This window comes from Passer montanus, unplaced genomic scaffold, assembly GCF_014805655.1.
Source record: "Passer montanus isolate IOZ18808 unplaced genomic scaffold, ASM1480565v1 scaffold252, whole genome shotgun sequence".
NCBI lineage: Eukaryota > Metazoa > Chordata > Aves > Passeriformes > Passeridae > Passer > Passer montanus.
Genome location: NW_024367173.1, coordinates 40440 through 58197, shown reverse-complemented (window position 1 = coordinate 58197; position 17758 = coordinate 40440). Strand labels below are relative to the sequence as shown.

Sequence of the window (17758 nt, the reverse complement as noted above, 5' to 3'; positions counted from 1 at the left end):
TTCTATTTTTCAGATTCTGTGTTGCTTTAGTGTGTAAGTCTAGGCTTCATATTAGGGGATGGTGAACTCTCTCCACAGAAGAGGTAGACAAAACAATTCCTTCTCTAGCTGGGGACCCAAGGACAGCTGATGCAGATCTCGGGCCCAAGACCATAAACAATGTGGAATGAAGAGAGAAAAACAAGAAGGATGGGACTTCATGGGCTGGAGTTGTAATTGGACAATTAACTCCAATATGCAAATGGACCAGAATTTATAAAAGCGTGAGACCGCATGTCCTGTCATCCATTTTTTGACCATTTTGGGTTGTGCTGCCCAAGGTGGATCTATTTGAGACCTCTCAATAAATCCCTACAGTCTAGTCTCTGTCCTAGGTCAGCCTTCACAAGGCATCACTAGGCTGGTTGGGTTCCTGCATCCCCAGACGTCCTGCACACCCTGCATGCATGACTTACCTCCATAAGGCTGGGCAAGTGGTTAAGTGACCAGTGCCAGCCAAGGGTTTCCTCTGTGCCTCCAGAAAAGCAAGCCTGAGCACTTTTTGGACTCACCATGATTCCCTGGAGCTCTGAGACTGGGCTCTCCAGTCAGTGAAATGGACCCAGCCTCGAAGGTCCTACAGCCCCAGTATCACACGGTCCAGGGCACAGGTGTGCACCAGCTGCAGGTGAAATCCTGCAGAGGAGGGGCTGATGGCATGAAGGGGAAAACTGTCCTTGGGAACTGGCCAGAGCTGCCTTCTCCATCTCACCCTGCATGACGTGATTCAGCAAATGCACATGGCCCTGGGCAGCCCGGCTGCTTCCCGGGGCAGGTGGGGACCTGGGGACAGAGCTGACCTGGAACATGGAGCAGGTGGGGACAGAGCTGACCTGGGACATAGTGCAGGTGGGTGTGTGGGGACCTGGGGACAGAGCTGACCCGGCACACAGTGCAGGGACAGAGCTGACCCAGGACACGGTGCAGGTGGGGACAGAGCTGACCTGGGACACAGTGCAGGGACAGAGCTGACCCAGGACACGGTGCAGGTGGGGACAGAGCTGACCTGGGACACGGTGCAGGTGGGGATGTAGGGACAGAGCTAACCTGGGACACGGCGCAGGGACAGAGCTGACCCGGGACACGGTGCAGGTATGGATGTGGGGACAGACCTGACCCAGGACACGGCGCAGGGACAGAGCTGACCCGGGTCACAGTGCAGGTGGGGATAGAGCAGACCAGGGACATGGTGCAGGTGGGGACCTGGGGACAGAGCTGACCCGGGTCACAGTGCAGGGACAGAGCTGACCCGGGTTACAGTGCAGGTGGGGACAGAGCTAACCTGGGACACGGTGCAGGTGGGGACCTGGGACAGAGCTGACCCGGGTCACAGTGCAGGTGGGGATAGAGCAGACCAGGGACATGGTGCAAGTGGGGACCTGGGACAGAGCTGACCCGGGACACGGGCGCTCCTCTGTCGGAGACAGTGCCCAGCCCAGGCAGCCTGTCCCACCCCCAGCCCAGCCCGTGGCATGCCAAGCACTCGCCCAACTCCCCATGTGCTGGGTAAAGAGGGAACAGCTGCAGGGGCCCTTCTGCTGCCTCAGGAGCTGGGACAGCACCCAGAGTCAGGCCGGGATCTAAATTTAAACTCATGCTTTGTGTGTTTGTACATGCGAGCGCAGGCTCCAGCCCCCACTCCCCCAGCACCTCCCCGGCTGCACGGAGCAGGCAGAGCCCGAGGAGCTCCAGCTGGCTGGGACCTGGGGAAGGGGGGCTCCACTGCGGGGCAGGAGGGGAAGGGACAGCTAGGGGAGCAACACCATGGAGCCCGCTTCTCCCCAGGGTGACGTGAAGAAGAGGCAACAGAAGGAGAAGTCCAAGAAGCCGGTACCACCAATAGCTCCTCGTCCACCCAGGGCTCTGTTCTGCCTGACCCTGGAAAACCCCCTGCGGAAGGCCTGCATCAGCATCGTGGAGTGGAAGTATCCTGTGCTGCAGGGGCTGGGGCAGCGTGTGTGTGCTGTGAGCGGGGCAGGGCTGCTGGGCAGAGCTGCCAGCCTGTTTGAGGCTTGTGCAGCCTCATCAGGCCTGTCAGAGGCACCCAGGGAGCCCTGCAGGATGCATGGCAAAGGCAATGGCCCTGCTGGCTGGGGCTGGTGGGGAAAGCTGGGCTGAGGAGTGGGTCAGGCCAGGGGGCCTTTGCTGGGGTGGGACAGGGACAGGCAGGGACAGAGGACTGGGGAGAGGGAGTGTGTTGTGTGTGTTGTGTGCTGGGGAGCAATGGGGGACAGACTGCTGAGAGGGGAGGGTTTTGGTGTGGCAGGAGGGGGCACAGTGCCCATCCAGGGGTGGGGATGGGGTCAGGCTGGGGACAGTGTGATACTCTGGAGGTTTGGGGCTGGTAGCAAGACCATGGTGAGTTTCTTGGGATGGCTCTGTGTGTGTATCACAGTCTGATCCCATAGCTGTGCTCTGCCCTGGTGGGGGGCCTCCCCAAATCCTTGCTGACACCATTGTCCTCTCAGCCCCCTTTCCCATCCCTCCCTGGTAGTGCTGTCACAGGTGAAGGCTTCCTGTGGGTGATCCTGTTCAGAGGGATAGTCTTTCTTTGTGCCTTTGGCTTAGTGTTGTAGTTTGGGTGTTGCTTTTTGACCTTTTCACCGGGGCATTGCAGCTCCGAAATACCAAAATGTCATGTTTCTGCCATGCATCCAGGAATTGTCACTTTGTTCACCTAGGTTTTATGTAAAGGAAGAGAGTGGGAGATGAAATATTTCACTTTGATTTCAGCAAAACATTTGGGCTGCAGCAAAAACGGCGGACAGAGAAATAGAATTGAGTTCTTTCACCACATCTGTTCTCATTTTAGTTACTGAACCTTACCTGTGTGTTCCTGGCCTTGGCAAGATGATCCCACCCCTGGCCAGGCTTTACCCTGGGAGGTGGCTTGGTCACCTTAGGCTGGCTGTGTTGCTGTGGGGATACCAAAACCATGGCCAGAGATGCTGCTTTGTCCAAAGCCCTGCTGGCAGGCAGGAGGGCATGCTCACAGCTCTGGTGGTGCTGGAGTTTCAGACCTCATTCCTTCCCTGCAAGGGGACTCTCTGTCCTCCAGGGAGAGGGAGCAGGGCCAAAATGGGGCAGTTCTCATTTTCTGTGTCTCTGGCAAGAGAAATGATGGTTCTGTGGGTGCACAGAAGGGAACTGTGCCTGCATCCTAAACGGGCACTGAGAAAGGAGGAAACCTGTGTGTATGCCTGAGTGGCAGGAGAGGTGTGGCATTCACATTCTCTGAACAGAGACATAATTCTCTCACAGGATTTTTCCTGGAGAAACAGAGAGAGAAAAAGAGAAAACAATTCTTATCTCCATTCTCTGCTCCTGTTGTTTTTACACATGTAAAATGTGCTAAGAAAATGTTTTACCTAAAGAGAATTAGTAATTAAATTCTACTAAAGATTATTTTATTTCCTTAACCAATTAAAAAAACCTGTACATGACTGTCTAGAGACAATCACAAGATTTTCTTGAATAGATATCTTTTATATAGTATAATATAATATAATATAATATTATTTTAATATATCTTGAATATAATATTGCTTGAATATATTATTTTAATTAGATTATACTATATTAATTAAATTATATTATATATAAATTATATTTAATACATTATATTATATTATATTATATTATATTATATTATATTATATTATATTAAATACATTATATTATATTATATTATATTATATTATATTATATTATATTATATTATATTATATTATTCAACCTTCTAAATCAATAGAATCAAATACCAATCATTTCCCTACATCGGGGGCTTCCTAAATACCATAGGGAGGAGCTGGAAATAGCACTTACATCTTGCAGCATGCTCAAACACATTCTTCCTGCCGGGCCAGCACGTGCCAGAGCAAGTGCACAGCACAGGGAGGGTCTTCCCTACCTCGGTGCTCTGGAGGGGGACAAGTGGCTGCCCCACAGCATGGTGGCATGTGCAGGTGCTTCTGACCCGTGCAGAACAAACCAGCCAGGGGATCAGGTTTCTGCAGTGCCTGGCTGTATTTATACCCAGATGCACCTGGCTGCCCTCACTCAGGGAGCAGGGTATGTGACAGGGTCGGGTCGTTCCAGTTCCTCTGGGTTATTATGGTCTGCAGGGACACGCAGGCTGCCAAGGGGAGATTAGCTGTGGCCCTCTCACATGGGGGTACCTGGGCTGTGGGCTCTGTGTGGCAGTATGTGTCCCTGTTCCATCACAGGGGTGGGCCAGGGTCTTTGTCAAGCTGTTGAAAGGAGGGGACCACCACTCCACTCAGCCCAGGGTGGGTGGAAGGCTGACTTGAGGCAGAGGGTGTTTTGTGCTGAAATTTGCTCACATCTCGAGAAATACGTTCATTAGAACAGGAAAATTGAATGTTCTGCAGTTTACTGGGTGTTGTGTGCAAGACAGTCCAACAGCCTGATGGTTGTTGGGAACACATCTCGCTTTGTGACACCACCCTGGTGTTTCAGGTCATTCTGTAGCCAGGAGAACTTCAAGGCAGATGGGGGAGAATTTAGGGGACTCTGAAGGACCACAGAGCTGCAAGACACAGAGGCCTAATTCCTGCTGCAAGGCAGATGTGGGGACCCTTGGATGCTGTTTGGTGGGAGCATGCTGCACAGAAAGAAGTTAGAATGCAAGGCATGGAGATGAGGAGGATGCTGAGGCTCAGTGGCAGGAGGCAGAGACACTGTACCCAGTTATCCACATATCTGTTTTTTGGTTCAATCTGTCCCACTGCATTTCTACCTCATAGCTGTGCCAGAATCACAGGCAGCAAGTGGATTGCAGCTCCAGTTACAGGAGCTCCAGTGGAGGTCACCCTTCAAGGAGGGCTTGTCTTACCCTGTCCAGGCAGGCAGGGAAGCCTCCAGGCCCTGGGCTCTGCTTCAGTACCTGGACACACAGGGGAGCAGCAGTTTTTAAAGTGCCATCAGGTTGATGGATAGAAAGGCTCAGAAAAGGAAACAAAGCCTGTGATGAGCCCAGCACAGACCTGAGAGCACTCAGCCAGTGTTGGAACACAAGGCAACCCCCGTGGCAGGGAGGAAGGATGCGTCTGACTCCATCTTATCAGAAGGCTAATTAATTACTTTATTATACTATATTATATTAAAGAATACTATACTATACTGAAGAATACAGAAAGGAAACTTACTCAATGCTAAAAAAATAATAATGAAAACTTGTGACTCTTTCCAGAGTCCTGACACAGCTTGGCTGTAATTGGCCAATGAGACAAAACAACTCACAGTGGAGTCCAATTAAGTAATCATCTTGGGTAAACAATCCCCAAACACATCCACATGAGCACAACACAGGAGAAGCAAATGAGATAAGAATTGTTTTTAATTTCTCTTGAGTACTCTTGCTGCGTTTCAGCTTCCCAGGAGGAAAAACCCGGGTGAAGAAATCCTGTTCAGAGAATGTGAATGCCACAAGCCAGCACTCAGGCTGCTGTGGCTGGCATGGTGCCCAGGTGCCCCTTGCTCTGTAATACTGGGCTGGACAGTGGTGTGGCCACCAGAGCCCAAGGCAGCCCTCAAGGGAGAATGCTGGGGGAAACAGGGAGTGGGGATCCCTGGAGGGAGAGCCTGGCTGCAAATGAGGCCCTGGAGACAGAGTTTGAGCTCTTTGGAGGCTTCAGGAAGGTGAGAGCTGAAGCTTGTCCAAGAGGTTTCAAGGCCCAACAAAGCAGTGACAGCAGCAGGAGCCCGGGAGTGACCAAGTGCTGGTCCCAGGGTGTTCACGGGGAAATAGTAAAGTCACCCCTTTTGTTCTGAGGTGTCATAGGGCCCAAACAGATGAGTTTCTACCTTGAAGGGGTGGGACAGTCCTCAGGCTGAGCGCTGTGCTCGCTCCTGGGGACAGTCACAGCAGTGCTGCCGTGCTGGGCCACCAAGGCTGTGAGGACACCTGGGGGTGTTCTGCCACGGGAGCCCCTGGATGAGCTGCCTTGCCCCTAGATACCTTCAGCTGGGGCCATACAGCCCCTGTGAGACCCGAGCAGCAGGAGTGTCCCTCGTGGATGCCAAGTGCAGAGGGAGCCGGGGCCTGCCTGCTCTGGAGGGGATGCTTGGGATGTCGTAGTTGAGACAGAGACAGTACAAAGCAACACTCCATTTTCAGAAGGCCTCAAACTGTTTTTATTCTAGCATGCATGCTTTTCATACATTCTTACAAAACCCGTAAGTTTATTCATTGGTCACAAGAGACAAACAAAGTGCTTATTGGAATAGGCACTTACAGGTTTCTCTTATTTATGGTTTTTATGTCAATGACCTTGGTAGAAAATTCTTTCAGGGGTAAACGTGGATCCTCTTCTCAAACTCCCCTCTGGCTCACAGGAGTTGCTGTAAAACCTCTTCCACAGGTTCAGTGCCTGCATTCTGCAAAAGGCTCCTGGTCCTTCAGGGTGATTCACTGAAGGATGAGGAGGGGCAAGCTGCCAGCTCTCCCATCCCTTTGTCCTGTGGCAAAGCTGACCCCAGTGTCCTGGCTCTGCAGCCCCGAGGATGTGCTGAGGCTGAGGTCTGGCTGCTCTCTCTGTGCTCTGCCCCCATGGGGGGGTTGGTTCTCCACACCCACCCAGGCAGAACAGGGCAGGGGTGAGGTTATTCTGCTTTTCCTTTCCTGTCTGCACTCCTTAACACTTCCTCTTAGACCCTTCGAGATCATCATCCTCCTCACCATCTTTGCCAACTGTGTTGCTCTGGCCATCTACCTGCCCATGCCCGAGGATGACACCAACATTGCCAACTCCAGCCTGGTAAGGAGCCCTGGGAGCCCTTCCCACAGCCTGAGGGAGGGCTCTGTGGGGCTGCTGCCTTGGGGTGACACGGCTGAAGGGTGGCAAAGGCTGGTCTGGGGCCATCTGCTGCCCCAGGGGGAGTCAGGCAGTGTTGGTCCAGCCAAAGCTGCTGCAGTCAACGGGAGGCAGGGGTGGGAAGAAGTGACTGCAAAATGGGTTTTCAGAGGGGCTGAAAGCACCTCTGGGTAGAGATCAAAGGCAGCAGGTTGTGTCTGGAGTACACATGAAGGAAGAATTGATACCAATGAAGGAAAAAATTTCCTCAGATTTTTTAAATCACACTTTCAAAAGGAAACATCCTGTTACAGAAAGGCTTAAAAGGTTTGTTTTAGCATTTTGGAATAAATTTTTCTGACCTTTTCTTTCAAAACTCTATTTTAATTTTGTTATTTTTTTATTTAAGAGGGAAAAAAAACCCTGTTTCTGTTAGGCAGAAAAGTTACCCCTTTCCAATCATTATTCCATGTTCTTCCACAGTTGCTCCAGCTTTCCTGGAACATGGTGTTTTGATGTGACTCAGATCAACAGTTTACACTGTTTTCAGATTGCCACACCTTTCTACTCTTCAGATCCCCACCGTGGTTCAGTCCACATTGATTTCCACTGAAAGACTGAGTATAATGACTGAATCAAAACATCTAAATCCCCCTTTTAATGAGGTGGGGTTCCAGAACTCCTCAGGGTGAATGCCCATGGAGGGTTAGATCCTGGGCTGTTCCTTCACCCTCCTGCCTGGTCTGACCAGCCTCCCTAACCCCTCGGGCTGGTCTGGGGCTCTTCCCTGACTGGGGGCACAGCAGGCTTTGGTAGGTGCAGTTACCTCAGGGGAGAGGTAAAAGGGGCAAAGCAAGGCTGGGGCAGGTTGCCCATGGGGACAGAGGGGATGGAGCTTCCCTCTGGGAGAGGGCTTGGGATGTGGCTGAGCCCTGTGGGGGCAGAGCTGGGGGAAGCCCAGGTGTGTGTGGGGATAGGGGGTGAAGTGGCACTGGGCTCCCAGGGCTCCCAGAGGGGCTGATGCTGCCCCAGGAGCTTTCCCATGAGCAAGAGGCACATGGGCAAGGAGCAAGTGATGTAAATTCACTGCATACATGAAATACCATCTGTTTTTATTTCTGATATATTGGATTACTTATGCTATACCCTGCTGGGGGGATGTTCAGCCTGTTGCCACAGCAATAGGTAACAAGAGCCAGGTGGCCCTAGGCTGCTGTTCTTTCATTCCTGCTTGCTGTCCCTTTGTCACCATGTTCTGGTGGCTTTGTAGGAATAAAGCCAGCTGAGAGTTTAGCCAGGCACCCATCACCTGGGACACCAGGCTATGCTTAGCACAGGCCTGCTGTTGGAACCCTAGTTACTGAGAATTTCACACTTTCTGTGCTGACAGGCACTGACCCCCAAGAGAACACTGCATTGACCTGAGGCCGTGGAGAAGGCTTCCAAAATGGAATGGCAGAACTGGGATTGTGGGTGTGGAGTTTGAATAGAAGTGTGTGATATCACAGGGTGGGAAGCTTAGAATTTAAGGTTTAGAATATAGCAATTTATATAAAGCAAGATGGAGGTTTTAGGGCAGAGGCTGCTCCTTCTTCTTCACCTTCTTCTCCATGGGTTTGAGTGGTTTTGTATAATTGGATAAAAATGTCCCCATTGCAGGACATGGGTGGTTGGTTATTGGGTTAAAAATAAAAATAATTGAGGTGTCATTTCTCAGTTGGACAGTTTTCCCTTAAAAGGCCTTGTAGAGAGAGAGACAGAGCTCCATTTTTAGTTTGTTAGAGTGAAGTGCTGTAGAACTCAAGGTTTGTGAGACTGTAACAGAGATAAGAACCAATAAACATCTGAGTCCCAACAAGAAATATCATCTCACACATTTAATCCTGACCTTGGCAGAGAAAAGAAGCAAAGAATCTGCAGCCTGCAGGTAGTGGAGAGAGGCTTATGGATGCTTTTTCCTGCAGCAGAGGTGCTGTGGTGTGTTTAATCTCTCCTTGTCCCTTTTCTGTCTCGTCATTGCCCAATGCTCTCTGGAGAAGGTTGGGTTTAAAAAAAGACATTGGAATTATTGAGAAAGCAAACTGTATGAGGGGAAACTGAGTAAGGGCATTGAGGATGTTGCCCCATGTTTTGTGTGTGTGAAAGTCAGAAAAACTTCCACAGACACTGAAGGGTTTGATTTGCAGCCTTGGGAGAAGCTTGGATTGATGTAAAAATAAAGTACACAGATATTAAATAGAAAAATCATAAACTTAGGTTTCTATAGTTGTAAGTAAGAATATGCCTTAAGTGAGAAACTGTATTGATAAGATGGTGAAGAGTTTGTAGTGTAGTAATGTAATATAGAGTAGGCTGGGAGTTTAGAAGTTATAATAGAAGCTTATGTGTACAAGTGAGACAGAAGCCATTGGATAAAAGTGTCTACAGTGCAACAGAATTAAGTCAAGATGATAGGTCAGAAAACCAAAATAAACCCTGTGACAACTGTCCATTTGGTTACAAAGTTCTATATTGGCCTTTAACAAAGAACTTGTGACTACTCTGGAGCTATGGCTGAGTGCTTGCTCCTCTGAAACCTCACAGCCTCTCAGACTGATGTTCACTGAGCAGTCAAAATAAACCCTGTGGCAACTGTCCATTTGGTTAGAAAGTTCTATATTGGCCTTTAACAAAGAACTTGTGACTACTCTTGAGCTATGGCTGAGTGCTTGCTCCTCTGAAACCTCACAGCCTCTCAGACTGATGTTCACTGAGCAATAAAACACTCTTAGCCCCCCGATAGTCCCATGCCTCCATTACAAGCAGTGGCAGTGATGTTGGTGGGGGCAGGATGGAGGTTCCTGCTGAGGGTGTGCAGGCCCTGCCCAGCCCGGCCTCCTCAGGGACGGCTCCTGCAGCTCTGAAACGCTTTAATGCTGAGAGCTCCTCAAGTGATGCCTTTCTGGGCTCCCTAAAAACAGAGGCTAGACAAAATTACGAGAATAAACAGTAATTCTATTTATTGAAGGGCCTTCAGGTACATTTTGGGCAGGTGAAGTCCCCCAGGGGCTGCACCCAAAATGGATGTGAATTTTCACACTTGTATAGTTGGGTCCATTTGCATATTGGGGGTTAATCTGCCAATTACAGCTTAAGGTAATGAGGTAATTTACCCCAAGTTTGCTCCCCCAACTCACTTTTGTTTCCATCTGTGGGGCCTGAGGCAGTGAGGTGTCCTTGATTGCCAGGCCTGGAGAGGAACTGTTGTGTCTGCCCAAAATGGAAAGCAGCAGCCAACACTCTATATATAGAAAGTTTAGAGTTATGCACCAAAGAATTACAGGAATACAAATAGATGAAAAATATAAAAGCTGAAATCCTAAGGCTTCACAAGGAGAGTCTCAGGAAGAAAGGATTCCTAGGAGACCCCTGCTGCCACTGCCTTCCTGCAAGACTGGAAAACCTGCAGAGCAGCCACACTCTGAGTTTCCAGCCAGGGAAGAGCTGCAGTCAGAGTCTACACTAGATTTACAATTAGTCTCATGAAAGCTTGGTTAATCAGGACTCATTTATGGGGGTGAAAAAATTAAATACCATAAAAATGAAAATAATGAAATAACCATAACCATAAATTTTCTAAGGATCCATTTTGCTTTCCTGGAAGAAGTACAGTTGTTTCATTTCAACACATTACATTATTACTCTTTCTATATTATATTTCTTTTGATCCAGGATGTTTTTTAAAATCTGGTTTGTATCTGATTTTGTCTTTTTCTAATGGAATCACAACATTTTCTTTAACACTGATGAAATTATTTTGACTTTTCAACTTGTTCAAGAATTCACAGCATTTATTTTCACTTTTACTTGAGTTTCCAGAATCTCATATCCCACTGTTTTTCACTGGAAACTTTACTCCAGGAGCAAGCAGTTTCAGAGTGTGTTTAGCAAGGTAGATTATTCACAGGGATTCACCCAAGGAAATACAGATGGCTGTGTGTGACCTGGCTGCCTGACCTCGGTTTATGAGCAGTGAAGAAATAAAGTCAAATTTAGAGTACAGTTCATCTCCCAGGGCAGCTGAGCCACTTCTGCAGCTCTGGTGGGTGGTGTTTGACATGCTGCACAGACTGAAATATCTGGTTTTCACAGAAACATAGAATTGTAACATGGCTTGGGTCACGAGGCTCATTTTACCCGTTGCCATGGGCAGGGACACCTCCCACCTTCAACCTGCCCCAGGCTGCTCCCAGCCCCATCCAGCCTGGCCTTGGATGCTCCCAGGGATGGGGCAGCCACAGCTGCTCTGGGCACCCTGTGCCAGGGCCTTGACACCCTCACAGGGAACACTTTTTCCCCAATATTCGAATGTATTTCTCTGTCGATTTTCAGTTTAAAGTTTTTCCCCGTCAGTGGGACTCCAGGGTGGCTGTTTGGGGGGAGGCCAACATGTCAGCCCACCCAAAAGCAGCTGTCCTGAGCCCTATGGGCTTTGTAGGAATGTCAGGTAGGACCTGGGGCCTAGGGAGTGGGGGACAGAGCTGGAACTCAAACTGTCAAGAAGACAATTTAAGTAGCATGGGTAATGGCCTGTGTGCAGGCACGCTGCTGGTGTCACACATAATGGCTTTAGGGATTTCAGGTAGCACAAATGTTTGATGGCAAGGAGAATGCTTCTGGAAACCCCACCATTCTGGCTTGTATCTCAGCCCTGGGTTGGGGAATTCCTGTGTTTCCAAAGCCTGGACAAACCCTCAGGTTCAATTCAGTGACAGGAATGTGTGTGTGATGCAGCTGGAGGACTCCCAGGTTTTCATCAGCTCTGGGGAGCTGCAATTACCTGAGTCCTGCGTGATGTCTGTCACCCCAGGGCTGTGCCATCTCAGGAACACAGGAACAGTTGCTTTTGGGCCGCTGGCTGGTGTCCCACAGTCCCTGAGCAGAGTTTGCTGTCCACTGCTGGTTTTCAAGAGCTATTGGGCTCTGTGCCTGGAGGTTGGCATGGAGGAGAGTCGTGATTGCATGTGGTTTCCTAGAGCTTGGGGTCACCCTGGCTCTCCTGGAGTCTTCCAGGAGCTGTGACAATGGGCAACACTCCTGCATGTCTGCATGCACAGACTCAATAAAACTGCAGAAAATGCTGCTGCTCTGGTACTGATACCTAGAGGGGAGCACATGCAGCTCTGTGAGCCTCCCCATCTTGGTTTGAAAAGCCAGGTGTCTGCTAAGGAAGGCAGGAGCCTTCCTTGAAATGGAAAATGTAAACCCCCTCCCTCCAAATTATTACAATTTTGAAATTAAGGGGTTCTCAGGCAAAGATATGGGAATAGGAATAACAGTTCTTTACTAGGAAAATTAAATACACAAATGCAATAGTAGAAAAAAAAGCCCCACTGCCAGAGTCAGAGCAGGAGCTGCCCCCTGTGGGTCAGGGTGGTGGCACAGTCCCATCCCAGGGTGGCTCAGCCCTCCTGCAGTGCCAGCTGTGCTTCTGCTGGAGCAGGGATCCTGCACAAGGGGGGAGTTTTCCTCTGGAGCTCCAGGGCTGCTGGAGATGGGCCTGGGCTCCCTCTGGGAATGCAGGGCAGGAGAAAGCTGCTCCTCTGGGAATGCAGTGGGCAAAGGCTGCTGTGCTGTTCCAGGCTCAGATTGTATCCAGGTAGGAATGCTTGGCTCCTGCCCTGGGCAGAGCATCTCCCCAGGGGATGCTGGAATTTGATCAGCCCTGCAGGGACACTCAGTGGCCATGGACAGCAGAGATCTCCTGGAGGGAGGATTGGCTGTGGGAGAGATGAATAAAACTGCCCCATGACCAGCAGAGAACTGCCCCAGCTCTGACAGATGGGAGCAGAATGCAGACCCCCAGTTACATCTTGCAACCTAAGACAGGGACTTATAAGAAAGATGGAGACAAAGTTTTTAACAGGGTCTGTTGCAGTAGGACAGAGGGTGATGGTTTTAAACTGAAGGAGGGTAGATTTAGATTAGTTATAAAAAAAAAATTATACATTTATGGTGTTGAGACCCTGGTATAAGTTGCCCTGAGAAGCTGGAAATTTGCTGTTATGTCCCTCCCAGGCTGGGGGCAGGGTGCTGCTTCCTGCCTCTTCCTTGGCCCAGATTTGAACCTTGCTGCTCCTCACTGGCTGCGCCTGATACCCCTGAAACTGTCCAAAGCACTGTTCATCTCCTGTGGATTTCTCAAAGGGACTTCTGGGGATCAGCAATTTACCTTTTGATACTGGGCAAGGTGTTTTCAGAGGAAAATCTATTCTAGTGAGAGACTGAGTCTGTTCTGCTGGAAAATCAGGGCACTGAATTGACTTTTACAGGGCTGGATCCTGACATCAGCCTCAGCAGCTACATCCCACTCCAGGCTGGATCCTGACCCTCACCAGCCCCAGCAGCTGCAGGGCTGCTGTAACTTGGGGTGGGCTTTTCTGTTTTCCCTCTGCAGCTGGGGAGACACCCCACCACACCAGTGGTTGCTGGCATTGCTCTGCAGCCTCTCCATACCTGAAATGACCCTCACAGTAGTGGTGTTTGCATGGGATTGCAAGGACAGGCTTTGGGGGACAGTCTGGGGGGCATTTGTCCCCTCAGGGTCGGAGGTGAGCAGTGTTGAGTTGCTGTAGCTAAAACCTTGAAGACAGAGGCAGTGCCAGGATCTCTGCTCTTACCCTAGCTGCCCTCAGATCCAACAAGAAATGGCATTGTGTGGGTGACAGTCATGTGGGGACACAGCACAGTCACTGCTTTTGGAGACATTAATTGAGCCAGCAATGCTTCTCTCTTGAGCTCCAGCCCTGGCTTTGTAAAAGGAGAGGATTTTCCATTTGGCAGGGCATGGGAACCCTGGGAGGAAGCTTTGCTCACAGCACTACAGTATTCCCCAGTCAAGATCCCAGTTTGGTCTCAGGGATAGGTTTCTGCCTTTCTGAGGGCAGTTCCCTGGAGATCCTGAGCAGTGATGCTCCTTGTCCTTCAGGGATATAGGCTGAGGAGAGGGACCAGGAAACACCAGAAATATAAATGGCCCCATCCACCTGGCTGCTTCAGGAGGCTTTTAGTCCCAGGCTGGAAGGGACATTGTCAGCAAGGGCAGTGATGGCAGTGACAGGCAGAGCCAGCTGGGCACAGGCAGCTCTTGGCTGTGCTCCAGGGACAGATGAGCTGCCCTGGCCCAGCAGTTGCAGGGCTGTGCCAAGCCCCTGCCATGGGTGCCAGGTCCTGCCTGGGAGGGTGTGCAGCACCTCTGCCCAGTGAGCCCCAGGCCCATTTCTAGCTGGTCATTTTGCCAGGCAAATGTCTGGCATTAAGCAGGAGTCCTTGAGCTCAAGGCCTCCATTCCCTTGGAGCTTTCTCACCATCCCAGGCAAAAGGGGAGCCATGGAACAGCTGGCTTGTCCCACAGTGACTGTAACCTCTGCCCAGTGAGCCCCAGGCCCATTTCTAGCTGGTCACTTTGCCAGGCAAATGTCTGGCATTAAGCAGGGGTCCTTGAGCCCAAGGCCTCCATTCCCTGGAGCTTCCTCACCATCCCAGCAAAACGGGAGCCATGGTACAGCTGGCTTGTCCCACAGTGACTGTGTGGGGACTCCAGGACAGACCCAGCGAGCCCTCAGCTGGAGAGGATGAGAAGGTGTCAGTGCTGCCTGTAGGAGGAAGGCTGTGGGGGGAACGAGAGGGTGAGCAGCAGGGAGGAGAGCCAGAGAGGAGCAGTGCCCTGGGCCAGGCACCTTCAGGTGGCTTTGCTGGAGCAGTTTGGAGGAACCAAAGCCTCAGGGCAGGGGTCATTAAAGGGCTGGAGGGACCATGCTGCAGGCCAGAGAGTGGCATGTGGGGGGCTCAGCATGCCACCCTTGTCCCCAGGGTCCCCTTGGTGTGTGTAGGGGTGGCAGCAGGAGCTGGTGCAGAGTCACTGGTGAGGATGACAGGATGAGGATGTCACCAGGGGAGGTGACAGTCTGTTCTAATGGAGCATTCTCTCCTGCTTGCCTTTGCAATCCCCAGGAGAAGATTGAATATGCCTTCCTCATCTTCTTTGCCATCGAGGCCATGCTGAAGATAATTGCCTACGGCTTCCTTTTCCACACGGATGCCTATCTCCGAAACGGCTGGAATGTGCTCGACTTTTCCATCGTGACTCTAGGGTAAGGAAAAGGGGGAAGGCTGCTGCTGTTCAGCTTGTGCCAAGCCTCTTCCACAGCCAGTTTTTCTGGTGATTGCAATGTGTTTGGGGACACCTCTTTGACTCAGTTCATGGCCTTTTCCCATGGGCCCCCTGTTCCTGCTCTGACATCCCCTGGGATCCTCTCTAACTCTGATTTCTTCCTGTCTCTCATCCTTCATGCCCTGTAGGTCTCCTTACCCTGGGGAAAGGGGGTGATGTGGAGTCCTCCAGGGTTTTCACATGGGGTGGGAGCTCCCTGGCTGTCAGCAGTGCAGCTGAGCCCAGGAGCTGGCCTTTCCGAGAGCTGCCCCTGGGCGAGGCTGAGCGTGGCTGGCAGTCCTGACCTTGCTTTGCTGCCTGCAGGGCTCTGAATCCTTAGCTCACATTTCTCAGTCTCCATTCTCACGCCCTTTTCTTTTTCCTTGTCCTCCCTTCTGCTTCTCCTCGTCCCTCCCCTCCCTGTGCCCCGGCTCTTTCAGGCTCATCACCATGACCCTGGAGCAGGTCAATGTGAAGCAGGCAGGGCCTTCGGGGGGAAAAGGCGGCTTTGACGTGAAGGCGCTGCGAGCGTTCCGCGTGCTGAGACCCCTGCGCCTGGTGTCCGGAGTGCCAAGTGCGTGCTGGCTGCCTGCTGCAGCCCTCTGGGCCTGGCCCCATGGCTCCCCACCCTGCCTGCCTGCCCTCTGGGCCTGGCCAGGGTGGGGAGCCATGGGACGGGCTTCTTGTTGTTCCTGGATCAAGCCCAGCCACGAAGAATATGTAGGGGAGGCACGGATTCTTGCTCCTTCCTGCAGCTGGTGGTTGTCAGCCCTGGGGAGCTGCCGGGTGGCACACACCTGGCTGCCTCTGTGGCTCAGTGGCAGTACCTTTGGGTGGCCAGGATCTCACTCTGGTTTCTCAGAGCAGGGATGTTCTTCTTCTGTAGCTCATTAATACAGCCAGGATGAGAGCACCAAAACAAAGAGGGGGCATGAAGCAGCCTTCAGCACTGCCTGACTCTGTTGTGCCCTTCCACATGCTCTCCTGGTGGGTAGAAGTGAAATAAGGGTCTCCTCGAGCCAGGTCTCATAAGCTCTTGGAGATTTATATCACACCCAAGATAGCTCAGCTACCTTAGAAGGCATAAAATCAGCAGGATAGCTTCTGTGGTAGTGTTGGAAACAAAAAAGTTTTAATAAAAGGCAAAATAACAAAACTGTTTACAGAGAAAGATTGAGCCAGGTGCAAGAGGTTCTTGCTCCTGGTAAAACACCTCACAAAAGCTATCAGTTTCTTTGTTCTCTTATTTTTTAGTAAATTGCTCAGGCTCAACTTTTTGGCTTCTGTCCAATTGGCTATCCTTAAGTTTGAGGTGAAGTCACCCAGGTCCTAGGAGATGCCTTTTCACCTAATTGAGGAGAGAAACTTCTGGGCTTTTTTCCTTTTTAAGGAGACAAAGGATAGTTTTGTCACTCCATCAACAAGGGGCACATTCCTACATAGAAGAAAGGATTTTCTCCTTCAGAGATCTCAGTCCCACCATACCTGTGCTCCTCTTCCCTTGGCAAGGGGCATTTCAAAGGCTGCTTGTTGGTGGGCTGGCAGGGATACAAGGTGCACCCAACACTGTTTAGGAAGGGGTTGACCTCCTCTCCCCTCATCTTTGTGCAGGCCTTCAGGTTGTCCTGAACTCCATTATCAAGGCCATGGTGCCCCTGCTGCACATCGCCCTGCTGGTCCTCTTCATGATCATCATCTACGCCATCGTGGGGCAGGAGCTCTTCAAGGGCAGGATGCACAAGACCTGCTACTACCTCGGGACAGGTGGAGCTGTGGTGGGGAGTGCAGCAGGGCTGTCTCTGTGTGGTGCTGTGAGACCACAGGGACTCTCTGTTTGGCAGAAAGGTCAGGCCAGCATCAGGCCTGGGAGTGTGGCAGGACTGAGGGATGTCTGAAACAGCACCCAGATGGGTGTGAGGGGTGGTGAAAGGGGCCCTTTAACTGGTTTGAGCTATGCAAGAAAAAAGTCTGGAAAAGTTCTGTTCTTTTCCCTCTCATTCTTCACCCCTATTTTTTTTTGTTTGTTTTGCACGCTTAGAAACACTGATCTGTGAGTTACTTTTTGTGTTAGTGTCCGTGGCTTTCTGAACTCTCAACACATCAGTCTTTTCCCTGAGGCAGAAGCAGCTGTGATCAAGCAGCCCTGGAGCCCGTGGGCTGTGGTGTCTTCTGCCTGCACACAGAGCAGATGGAGCTGAGCAGGGAGCATTTTGGAGCAGTTTGGAGCAGTTTGGAGCGGGAGGAAGTGTGGGCTGCTGTGTTTGCCCTGACCTGCCGCTCACACCACGGCTTTGCCCCTCAGACGTGATCGCCACGGTGGGCTCAGAGAAGCCAGCCCCGTGCACCAGCTCGGGCCACGGGCGGCACTGCAGCATCAACGGCAGCGAGTGCCGCGGCGGCTGGCCCGGGCCCAACAACGGCATCACCCACTTTGACAACTTCGGCTTTGCCATGCTCACCGTCTACCAGTGCATCACCATGGAGGGCTGGACTGAGGTCCTCTACTGGGTATGTGCCTGGCCTTGAAAACACAGCTGCCTGCTAAGGAATGCAGGAGCCACCCCTGAAATGGAAAATGTAAACCCCCTCCCTCCAAACTGTTGTAATTGTGAAATTAAGGGGCTCTCAGGGAAAGATATGGGAATAGGAATAATGGTTATTTACTAGGAAAATTAAATATTATATATTATATATTATATATTATATATTATAT

At 50.9% G+C, this 17758-nt stretch overlaps 1 protein-coding gene across 1 annotated transcript in view; it reads left to right on the top strand.

The window, feature by feature from the left end:
• Positions 1-1657: 1657 nt before the first annotated feature.
• Positions 1658-17758, top strand: part of CACNA1S (calcium voltage-gated channel subunit alpha1 S) — a 52657-nt gene continuing 36556 nt past the window's right edge. The window contains exons 1-6 of the mRNA XM_039711895.1: positions 1658-1964; positions 6713-6818; positions 14847-14986; positions 15486-15619; positions 16657-16809; positions 17348-17553. Coding sequence (XP_039567829.1) covers positions 1804-1964; positions 6713-6818; positions 14847-14986; positions 15486-15619; positions 16657-16809; positions 17348-17553 — 900 coding nt within the window. The 5' untranslated portion in view covers positions 1658-1803. The remainder of the gene's footprint in view (positions 1965-6712; positions 6819-14846; positions 14987-15485; positions 15620-16656; positions 16810-17347; positions 17554-17758) is intronic.